Source organism: Phoca vitulina, unplaced genomic scaffold (genome assembly GCF_004348235.1).
Source record: "Phoca vitulina isolate PV1807 unplaced genomic scaffold, GSC_HSeal_1.0 scaffold1, whole genome shotgun sequence".
NCBI classification, from domain to species: Eukaryota; Metazoa; Chordata; class Mammalia; order Carnivora; family Phocidae; genus Phoca; species Phoca vitulina.
Window position 1 is genome coordinate 34127593 of NW_022589704.1, and position 12268 is coordinate 34139860.

General features: G+C 36.4%; 1 protein-coding gene across 12 annotated transcripts in view; it reads left to right on the forward strand.

Annotated features, from left to right (window-relative positions):
- Positions 1 to 12268, forward strand: part of FAM126B (family with sequence similarity 126 member B) — an 85568-nt gene that overhangs the window by 62476 nt on the left and 10824 nt on the right. For 11 of the 12 annotated variants that reach the window (XM_032404834.1, XM_032404806.1, XM_032404780.1 and 8 more), the window contains 4 exons: positions 3468 to 3584; positions 7029 to 7116; positions 9958 to 10117; positions 10836 to 11003. In XM_032404834.1, coding sequence (XP_032260725.1) covers positions 3468 to 3584; positions 7029 to 7116; positions 9958 to 10117; positions 10836 to 11003 — 533 coding nt within the window. The remainder of the gene's footprint in view (positions 1 to 3467; positions 3585 to 7028; positions 7117 to 9957; positions 10118 to 10835; positions 11004 to 12268) is intronic. The other variant, XM_032404851.1, reaches the window with a different exon arrangement.

Here is a 12268-nt window from a genome sequence, read left to right on the forward strand (position 1 = left end):
CTCTCGCTGTGTCTCTCTCGGTCGAATAAATGAATAAAATCTTAAAAAAAAAAAAAAAAGATGTCGGCTCGAGGTGCAGTTTTATCTGAGGCTTAATTGAGGTATTATACGCTTTTGTTGGCCGAATTCAGTTCTAGTTGCAGGACTGAGGGCTTCAATTTCTTGTTGGCTCTCTGTTGAAGGCCAACCTCAGTTCTTTGTCTCCCCAGCATAGGCAGCCTACAACATGGTAGCTCACTTCTTTAAAGCAGAGAAAGAGTGAGAGACTCCAGCAAGACCTGCAGTACAATCTTGTTATATAACATAATCATATAATCATGTACATGTAGTCATGGAAATCCCATTATCTTTGCCATATTCTGTTGGTTGGAAACAAATCACGGGTCCCACCCACACTCAATAGTAGGGGATATACAGGGTGTGAATACCAGGACAGAGGGATCATAGGGATTCATGGCCCCCCTCAAGAGACTGTCCACCCACAAATGTTTTGTTCAAGTTCATGCTATTATGTTACTGGGAAGAGAGTATGGTTCTATTTATAACAAAACTGTTTTTGCTAATTGGGGAAAGGCCAATCTAAATTAGCTATAAGTTTGATTTTGTAGATTCTCTTAAAATAGCTATATTATTTTCACTTGCCTGTAATAACATGATTAATGACTAACAAAATTTTTGTCTCTAACCTGATTACTGTTACCAAGAGAGTACACTATTTAAGCACTTACTACCTATCCATAGATAAGTCTGTAAGTGACTATTTTTGATTCATTAAAACAAAACCTGCTAAATCTCTTCATTTTTGTGGCACTTGGTAGACTTTTTTTAAAATAGATTTTCTTTTCTTTCTTTTTTTTTTTTTTTTTTAAAGATTTTATTTATTTAGGGGCTCCTGGGTGGCTCAGTTGGTTAAGCGACTGCCTTCGGCTCAGGTCATGATCCTGGAGTCCCGGGATCGAGTCCCGCATTGGGCTCCCTGCTCGGCAGGGAGTCTGCTTCTTCCTCTGACCCTCCCCCCTCTTGTGCTCTCTCTCTCTCAAATAAATAAAATCTTTAAAAAAAATTCATTTATTTATTTATTTGACAGAGAGAGACACTGCAAGAGAGGGAACACAAGCAGGGGGGAGTGGGAGAGGGAGAGGCAGGCTTCCCGTGGAGCAGGGAGCCCGATGTGGAGGCTCGATCCCAGGACCCTGGGATCATGACCTGACCTGAAGGCAGACGCCTAACGACTGAACCACCCACGCGCCCCTAAAATTTTCTTTTCTTTTCTTTTCTTTTTAAGATTTTTATTTATTTATTTGAGAGAGAGAGAATGAGAGCGAGAGAGAATGAGAGCGAGAGAGAGAGCATGAGAGGTGGGGAGGGTCAGAGGGAGAAGCTGAGTAGGGAGCCCAATGTGGGACTCGATCTTGAGACTCCAGGATCATGACCTGAGCCGAAGGCAGATGCTTAACCAACTGAGCCACCCAGGCACCCCTAAAATAAAAATGATGATAGAGTTTAGTAATCCTCACACTGTTGTTCATATATCCCCTAAAGAATTTTAAAAATCTGTGTAGCTCTCACAAATTTTAAGTTAACATTTAAATTTTTCATTTTATCTTAAATAGTTGCAAATGGTATGATTTCTAGTATGTAAATATTGACATAATAAAATAATTGTTAGGTTAGTATTTTAAATGTGTATAATGTAAATACCGACCGTCATCCATATGAAGAATAGATGAACAGGCTTTTAATAGTCTGACATATATTATTCCTTTTTCTCCTTGAAATTGATCTTTCCTACCACTTTACTCACATAATTTTATCCTAATGCCATATTATGCTTACAAGTCTTTTTTTTTTCTGTTTAATGTAACCATTGTTGTAGGTCTTATTTTGTACTTTTGGGTTTTTTTGTGGGTTTTCGGTTTGGTTTGGTTTGGTTGGTGTTGTTTTTAAGTAGATTCCACATTCAACATGGGGCTTTAACTCACAACCCCAAGATCAGGAGTCACATGGTCTCCTGACTGAGCCAGCCAGATGCTTTTATGCTTACAAGTCCTTTTATTGATCTCTTAGTTGTATATCTCTGCTACAAAAATATATATGTAAATTGAGATTTTAAACTTTTTTTTTTTTTTAAAGATTTTATATATTTATTTGTAAGACAGAGAGAGCACAAGCAGGGGGAGTGGGAGGAGAAGCAGGCTCCCCGCCGATGAAGGAGCCCAATGGAGGGGCCTGATCCCAGGACCCCGGGATCATGACCCAAGCCGAAGGCAGACATCCAATTGACTGAGCCACCCAGGCGCCCCTGTAAATTGAGATTTTTAAAAAATTTTCCAGAGGGGTGCCTGAGTGGCTCAGTCGTTAAGCGTCTGCCTTCAGCTCAGGTCATGATCCCAGGGTCCTGGGATCGAGCCCCGCATCGGGCTCCCTGCTCTGGGGGAAGCCTGCTTCTCCCTCTCCCACTCCCCGTGGTTGTGTTCCCTCTCTGGCTGTGTCTCTCTATCTGTCAAATAAATAAATAAAATCTTTAAAAAAAAAAAAAAAATTTCCAGAGATCATAATGCACTAAACACTGAAAAATTTCTTTTGGACTCATTTACCATTACAATTATTCTAACAAATTAATTGATTAAAATAATATAGGTACATTATAACTTTTGATAATTACTCAACATAACTTTTCTAGAAGCATCTCTTAATGAGATGAAGACAGAGAATTATTGTGGCACTTTAATTTAAAAATGGCCTCACAGTGGCGCCTGGCTGGCTTAGTCGGATCAAGAGCATGCAACTCTTGATCTTGGGGTTGTGAGTTCAAGCCCTATGTTGGGTATAGAGATTACTTAAAAATAAAATCTTTAAAAAAAAAGGCCTCATAGACATCAGGTATTTTGAAATGTCCTTTTATTTGTTTTGAGATTTCTGTATCTCCCACTAATTCATCCTGATAAAATTTGGGATGTGTAAAAGTTATACAATTTTTTTCTAAAGAGGGAGGAAGATGACAGACATAGCTATTTGAGAAAAGTTATTGTGGGGCGCCTGGGTGGCTCAGTTGTTAAGCATCTGCCTTCGGCTCAGGTCATGATACCGGAGTCCTGGGATCGAGCCCTGCGTCGGGCTCCCCGCTCGGCGGGAAGCCTGCTTCTCCCTCTCCCACTCCCCCTGCTTGTGTTCCCTCTCTCGCTGTGTCTCTGTCAAATAAATAAATAAAATCTTAAAAAAAAAAAAAAGAAAAGTTACTGCTTTTATTGATACAGTTCTCTAGAGTGTATGCTTTGTGAGGGCATAGATTTTATTTTTATCTTTTCGCCTGTTCATAACTGTATGCCTAGGCCCAGGACAGTGACTGGCACATAAGCAGGTACTTAATAAATATGAGGAATGAATAACTGAATAAGTGAATTTATGAAAGGAAAAATGTTTAATGAATCATGAAGTCACACGTGGCAAATGCCGTATTTTCCTAGGGTTTGTGTGAGTGGGTTTCCACGGCAACATGAAAAACACTGGAAAGAACTCTGTGGTCGGATAGTATTGGATCCCGAATTCATGGTGCAACTTCTCACAGGAGTTTATTATGCCATGTAAGTAGATAGACTATGAAACTGATTGAATTCTTATAACGTTTGGAAACTTAATATTTCCCTTTTTTCCTTACCAGGTGCACAACACTGACTCTTTTGTTCCATGGTGCACCCATTATCTTCTTTTTCTAATATGAATTTTTTTTGTATTTTTTTAGTGAATATACACTTGTTATTTGAGAGCAGTATAATAATGTTAAAGACAATTTTTGAAATTGAGATATAATTGACATATAAGATTGTGTTAATTTTGGGTGTACAACATAATGATTAGATATAGTTTATATTGTGAAATGATAACCACAATAAGTTTAGTTAACATCCATCAGTACATACAGTTACGAATTTTTTTCTTGTGATGCAAACTTTTTAAAATCTCCTGTCTTAGCAACTTTCAAATATACAATACAGTATGGTTAACTCTAGTCACCATACCTCCCCAGACTTATTTATCTTACAACTAGAAGTTTGTACCTTTTCACCACTTTCATTCTTTATACCACCCCCACCCCCCCACCTCTGGCAGCCACCAGTCTGTTTTCTGTATCTGTGAATTTGGGTTCTTTACCCATTCATCTGTCAAGGAGCACTTAGATTGTTTCCATGTCTTGGTTATTGTAAATAATGTTGCAGTGAATGGAGTGCAGATCTTTTTGAGTTAGTGATTTTGTTTCCTTTGGATATATACCAGAAGTGGAATTGCTAGATCCTATGGTAGTTTTATTTTTAATTTTTTGAGGGACCTCCATACTGTTTGCCATACTGTCTGTACCACTTTACATTTTCACCAATAGTGTACAGGATTTCCTCTCTCCACATCTTCGGCAACACTTATTTCTTGTCTTTTTGATAAAAGCCATTCTTACAGGTATGAGATGATATCTCATTGTGGTTTTGCTTTGCATTTCCCTGATGATTAATGATGTCAAGTACCTTTTCATGTACTTGTGGCCATCTGTATGTGTTCTTTGGAAAATGTCTATTCAGGTCCTCTGCCCACTTTTTTAATCAGATTATTTTTTTAATGTTAAGTTGTAGAAGTTCTTTATATATTTTGGATATTAACCCATTATTGGATATATCATTGCAAATGCCTTCTCCCATTAGTAGATTGCCTTTTCGTTTTGTTGGTCGTTTCCTTTGCTAAACAAAAGCTTTTTATTTTGGTGTAGTCCCAGTAGTTTATTTTTTCTTTTGTTTCCCTTGCCTCAGGAGACATACCTAAAAACAATGTTACTAAGGCTGCTGTCTGAGAAATTACTTCCTGTGTTTCTTCTAAGAGTTTTAAGGTTTCAGGTCTCACATTTAGGTTTTTAATCCATGTTAGGTTGATTTTTGTGTATGATGCAAGATAGGGGTCCAGTTTCATTCTTTTGTGTGTAGCTGTTCAGTTTTCCCAACACCATTTATTGAAGAGACTCTCCTTTCCCGGTTGTATAATCTTGGCTCCTTTGTTGTAAATTCATTGACCATGTATGTGTGGGTTTATTTCTTGGCTTTCTCTGTACCATCTGATCTATGTGTGTTTTATATGCTAGTACTATACTGTTTTGATTACTATAGCTTTGTAATATAGTTTGAAATCAGGAAGTGTGATGCCTCCAGCTGTGTTCTTTTTCCTCAAGATTATTTTCCCTATTCAGGGTCTTATGTGGTTCCATACAAATTTTAGGATTATTTCTATTTCTGTGAAAAATACCATTGGAATTTTGATGGGGATTACAGTGAATCTATATATTGCTTTGGGTAGTATGGACATTTTAACAATATTAATTCTTCCAATCCATGAGTACAGAGTATCTTTGCATTTATTTGTGTTTTTCTATTTCTTTCATTAGTGTCTTTATGAAAACTTTAGGTGTACAGTATATGATCTTTTATCTTGTTTAAATTTATTCCTAGGTATTATTTTAATGCAATTGTGAATGGAAATTTTTTCTCAATTTCTCTTTCTGATAGTTCATTATTAGTGTATAAAAATGCAACAGATTTTTGTATATTGATTTTTCTATCCTGCAACTTTACAGTATTTATTGGTTCTAACAGTTTTTTAGTGACATTGTTAGGGTTTTCTATAAATATCATGTTATCTGCAAATAGAGACAGTTTTACTCTTTCTGTTCTGATTTTGGGTGCCTTTTTTTTTTGCCTAATTGCTCTGGCTAGAATTTCTAGTACTACGTTGAATTTTTCAAAGTGGGAGAGTAGGCATCCTTGTCTCGTTCCTGATCTTAGAGAAGCTTTCAGCTTTTCACCATTGAGTATGATGTTAGCTGTGGGCTTGTCATATATGGCCTTTATTATGTCAAGGTATATCCCCTCTACACCCACTTCGTTGAGTTTTTATCATGAACAAGATGTTGAATTTTGTCAAAAAAACTTTTTTTTGCATCTATTGAGATGATCAGATGCTTTTTATCCTTCATTTTGTTAATATGGTATATCATGTTGATTGAATTGCAGATTTTGAACCATACTTGAACCCAAGGATAAATCCCACTTGATCATGGTATATAATCCTTTTATTGTTGAATCTGGTTTGCTAATATTTTGTTGAGGATTTTTGCATCTATGTTCATCAGGGATATTGGCCTGTAATTTTATTTCTTGTAGTGTTCTTGTCTGGTTTTGGTATCAGGATAATGCTGGCCTTGTAAAATGAATATGGAAGTATTTCCTCCTCTTCTATTGTTTGGAAGAGTTTGAGAAGGATTGGTGCTAATTATTCTTTAAATGTTTGGTAGAATTCACCTGTGAAGCCTTCTAGTCTTCTGGACTTCTGTTTGTTGGCAGATTTTTGATTAGTGCTTCAATTTCCTTACCAGTAATTGGTCTATTCAGATTTTCTAGTTCTTCGTGATTCAGTCCTGGTAGGTTGTATGTTTCTAGGAATTTATCCTTCTTCTATGTTGTCCAGTCTGTTGGTGTATAACTGTTCATAGTCCTTTTGGTACTTTTTAAAGTAGCCAAAATATAACTAGTCAATAAATTGGAGTCTGAAAGTTGGTCAGGCTTTCTTTCTGGAAAACTGTCTCTCTACATAGCTCATAACTCAAGTTTTCATGAATGCATTTAAATAGATTATTGTAAATATCAACACATGATAAAAACTAATTTGTGAAGAGACATCTGTAAACTATTTTAAACATTAGTATTTGAAATCTTCATAAGTATGCTCCATGCTCAGTGTGGAGCCCAACATGGGGCTTGAACTCATGACCCTGAGATCAAGAGTCAGACATTTAACTGACAGAGCCACCCAGGTGCCCCTCTTCATTTTGTTCTTGTACCCAAAAGTGGGATAGTTTAGAAATGAAATGATGCAAAAATAAATGTGAAAATCTTGTTTTAGAACCAAAATAGTAGGACTTGGAACAATAAAAACGTTATTGTTAAAGCTCAGAAATACTTGCTAAAGATAATTAACAGTCTGCTTCTCCACAGGTATAATGGGCAGTGGGACCTTGGCCAAGAAGTCCTTGATGACATCATTTATAGAGCTCAGTTAGAACTCTTTTCTCAACCACTATTGGTAAGTTGTTATTCTTTATTAAACATACCTGTGCCTGAAAGGGGCACTAGTGAGTGAAAATACTCAGTATATAATATATGAGGCAAACTAAATCATTGAGGGAGAAAGGTTTATTCCATAACAATTGGTTAACTGTTGGAGAGAAAACAAAATTGATTTAGATCCTCTACTACCACATATCAAAATAAAGTTCAGATAAATTAAATAGTTAAATGTTTTGAAATCCTTTAAGAAAAGAAAGAGGAAAAGGTTAGAAACGTTTACTCAAATTTCTAGAGATGGAAGGATTTTCTAAGCTTAAGTGATGGGACAAGTCACTAAAAAAAGGTTGGGCTCCTTTTTTTGACCATATGAGCATCTAAATTCTAAACCTCCGTTTTTTTAAAAACAAAATTAGTATGTATTGCACAAACTGAGAAAAAGATTCTCAACAGGCATGACAAGAAAGCCAATTAATATTTTGTTCTATATAAAAAGATTTCATACTCTTCCACAAAATAAATATATTTCTAAAAAATAAATGTATTTCTAAAAAATCTTTCCATTACCAGTAGCAGTATAACACAACTCTGAACATCCTTTTGCAGAAGCAGTTCAGTAATGTGTGTTTGTTTTCTTTAACCCACCATCCATGTCTAGCAACACATCCCAGAAAACTATTTTGAATATTTTTAACGTATTATAAGCACAACATTAGTGTTATTTCTAATTGTAGAGGAATCAAAACAAAAGGTGTTTCACAGAGAATGATTAAGTTTATGTTTACTTGATGAAATTATATATTCAAAAATTTATACTAAAGAAAAATGCTAGCTTATGTTAAGTGGTCAAGCGGTGTACAATTATTTTTTAATCTGGACAAGACTGAAGCAACATACAAATGCTAATGGTTATCTAGGTGTTCAACTGGATGGTTTTTCTTTGCAATTTTTATGTCTTCTAAGCTTTTTGTAGTGTTACAATGGTATTTTAAGAATATTTTTGTTTTTTGGGGGCTCCTGGGTGGCTCAGTAGGTTGAGCATCTGCCTTCAGCTCAGGTCATGATCCCAGGGTCCTGGGATCGAGCCCCGCATCAGGCTCCATGCTTAGCAGGGAGCCTGCTTCTCCCTCTCCCTCTGCCTGCCTGTCTGCCTACTTGTGATCTCTCTTTCTCTGTCAAAAAAAAAAAAAAAAGAACATTTATGTTTTTTTGCTTGTAACACTTTAAGAGTACAATTTTTTAATCAAATTTATTTGACAGATACATAGTTCATATTGTAGATTTTAATTGCAATTATATTAGCTTACAGTTTTTTTTAAAGATTTATTCACTTATTTTAGAAAGAGCACAAGTGGGAGGGTCAGAGGGAGAGGGAGATAGATTCTCAGCAGAGACTCCGTGCTGAATGCAGAGTGCAACCTAGGGCTCGATCTCATGACCCCGAAATTGCAACCTGAGCTAAAACCAAGAGTGGGGCATTCAACTGACTGTGTCACCCAGGCGCCCCAAGAGTACAAGTTTTAAAGCCATTTTCTTTGTATTATTTTTTATATTTTAAGCTAACTATAAATTTATTGAGGTAGCATTTACAGTAATTCTTTGCTGTTTGAATTTCCATTTTTTTCCCCTCATGTCAGCATGACTAATTTTACTCTAAGGGTTATATTAAAACAAATGGATAACAAGATAAAATAATTACATCATCATAATAATACTGTGTATTTGTGAGACTCTTTAAATTCATACTTTTCCTCTTGTAACACTCTTACAAATTAAGTAGAGATGGCATTTCCAAGATAATATAGGTAAAGAGAATCTCTAGCCTAGAGCAATCCTTTGTTGTGCGGGGTCTTTGAGGGATCCAACAAACAACACTCCTTTTCTTTATTAAAATCTAGAGCCAGGTGATAAACAGATAAAACAGTTGGCAGGTAGAGAAACAGGCATCATCTTTATTCCTGATAAAAGCTAAATTGAAAGACTTACCTCCCCGCCCCTTGGTCTAGATGTTGGAACAGCCCCCTGGAGAAGTTTGAGTTGGCAGAGCTGGCACACTTATCCAGGTTGCTGCATTTTACTCATCCTTTCCAAGTGGAGAAGAAGTGAGAAAGACAATTCTCCAGCTCAGGATCTTTGCTAGATTAGCACTACCCAATTAAGAAACATGCACCAGTTGATGATAATTACTCTCCAGACAGATATTTTCCTCTTTTTGTGGAGGGAACAGAAAGTGGTGGGACAAAATGCCAGACATGTTTAGGGAAAATTTCTCCTTATGAAAACAAAGGAGTGGAAAGAAGGCTAATTTTTTTTTTTTATGAGAAATGAAATTTTGCATGTTATTTTTCATCTGAAGAATCAGAAACTTCTAAATTTTCTTTAACAGGGTTCAAATGTTAGACAATTTTTCTTTCTTTGGAATGCCATTTCTCTTTGAAAGTGAACAACTTTAAGGAATCTGTGGGGTATGCGACTCACATTTTAAAAGTAAATTCTCATTTCAGAAGCCTGCCTAAAGGAATATAGAACACGGGTGCCTGGGTGGCTCAGTTGGTTAAGCGTCCAATTCTTGATTTTGGCTCAGAACATCAGGGTTGTAAGATTGAGCCCTGTGTCAGGCTCACACGCTGGGCATGGAGCCTGCTTAATATTCTCTCTCTCCCTCCCCCTCTGCCCTCCCCATAAAAAAAAAAAAACCAGAACAGTGGAGGTACAAACTTTTTTGACACATTGTGTACTTTCATGTTGTATAGTACCACTTCATATACATATTCAAAAAATTATGGAAATGTGCAGTGTAAAATAAGCATAAATTATATATTTGGTGTAAATATGTGTAGACTTTATATTATCATTTTAGGTTGCCAGTGCCATGAAAAACTCATTACCATTTGATGCTCCTGATTCTTCACAAGAAGGCCAGAAAGTACTTAAAGTGGAAGTCACTCCAACAGTGCCGAGGATTTCTCGGACGGCGATTACAACAGCTTCAATCCGTCGTCATAGATGGAGGAGAGAAGGTGAGTGTAAAATTCCTATAGCTCATTCATGGATTCTAGCAAATTTATCACTGTTTCTATAGACTAGGTTAACACATGATATTTTGTACTCTATATAATTAAAATTATTTAGTTTTTAAATATAGCACTAGAAATGTGTTTAAATGCCTGAATTTATTTTGATAAAAAATATTTTTTTATAAAGTAGAAAGATGTTATTTAGACTGCTGTATGAATGTTAAAGCAAAAAATAAGATCAAGTTAATTTTTGTCTTTTTTTGAGCTAGTAATAAGAATAGGATGGGAAAAAAGGTGCATGTATGAGCACTGTGGGAAAAAATTATATAACTGACCAAACCAATGGTGAAATACAAGCTATCCATAAAAAAGTTGATGATTGTATTTTCGATTTTTATCTTTGCTTTTCCTTTTTTTGGAGGTGCTGAATCCAGCAGTATTTCATAGGCATATGGTACTTGAATAGTCAAGCTGTCTTGCCTAAGATATATTAATTGCCACTTTAATGATCCCTATTTTCCTGTGCTATTCATTTGCAAACCTCACATTGTTCATCTGCCGCCTTATGTGTGTGCATGCTGTGCACACACATGTAACTATATAAATAGTCTTTGTGTTTTTATCATATCCATATATACATTCTCTTATCTGCCTGGGTCAAAATGCTCAGAAAAGAATAGAGCAGCACAAAAGCACTAAAATTTTATATGTTGAATCCCAGATGGCTTTGACTTCTCAAACGAGGCTGACTCGAGTATTCCTGGCTCCCCGATCCAACACGGCTCCACTGACCTAGGGATCAAACGTGTTCAAGAGGGGGAGGTGCTGGTGCGCAGGACCCCTGAGCACGGCTCACCGGAGCCCAACTCAGCAGCAGCCACAACAGAGGGTAGGACAGAGATGAGGAGGCAGAAGTCAGTGAGGCAGTTGCTGGAGAAGGATACTGGCTCTCTATCCCCAAGCAGAACATCTTTTCATTCTAGTGTGTGTTTCCACTATCCCAGGGTGTATTAGCTCCTCCTTGCAAAGCACACCTCCCCATATGCCTAGCGCCAGGTCAGGTACAATCTTTAGTTACCATTTGTGCTGGCCTAGAGTCTGCATTCTGTGTAATCAAAGAACAGCTTGGCATGGCTACTAACAAGGCAGAGGCCTGTCTCCAAAAGGTCTGCAAATGCTTGGGATTTTTTCATTACTGAGCATGTTTATTCTAATATTAGGAAAGGAAAAATGCAACCAATGGACATGAGCCTTTTAGTCAATATAAATTGATTTCATTTATATAATAATTTATTTCTTAAAAATATGTGAAGAAAGTTTTAAAACATAAATACATTATCTTTGAGAAATATGATTAAAGTGGAGCTGGCCGATTTATCTCTAATTCCAGGTTGGTCAGTTAACAAGAATTTCTTACCTCTTTGACAGGGTAAACCAGTATTTATCACTTTTTATAATCTGTGGGTCAAGTTACTTGGGTCTAACTAGTGAACTACTAGCCTCTTTCCTCTATAAATATGCTGTACTGGTCCACACTACATTTTATCATTTATTGTAAATAATCATTGTCTTCTGTAGCTCTCAAACAGAGTTGAAATGTATTAGAATTCAGGTATCCTAGTAGATCCTTGTTTCTACAATGTAGATATCTCAAAATGAGAATTTTTTTACCCCCCAAATCAGCACCACCACCACCACCACCACCATCACCACCATCTGTAAAAGAACACTTCTCTCCAGTAGAAAACTGTTTATTTGCTGTTTTACATGTGATGCCCATAGGAGTTGACTTTGTGAAAGAGGGAACTGTAGCCTAATAGTTTTTCATTTTTTAATGTATTGTTACTGTGGAACCTTTACACTAATTAATAAAATATAGCAAATAGTTTTAAAATAGGTTATATATTTTTACTTAAGACCAAACATGTATGAAGCAGTTACCTTCCACCTTAAGGAAGTCTCTTGCTCTTTGGTGCATTAGAAATTTGAGCATGCTCAGTAAGAATCTAAATCTGCCTTCTTCCCATTTGTCCACATTGACCTTAACTTCATTTATCAGTGTTGCATGTGCATGATCTAGGGACCCAAAGGAGTTGGTGCTGTTTTACAGAGATCCTGTGAATGATGTAGCCTTCGCTTTTCATTGTCTCTTTA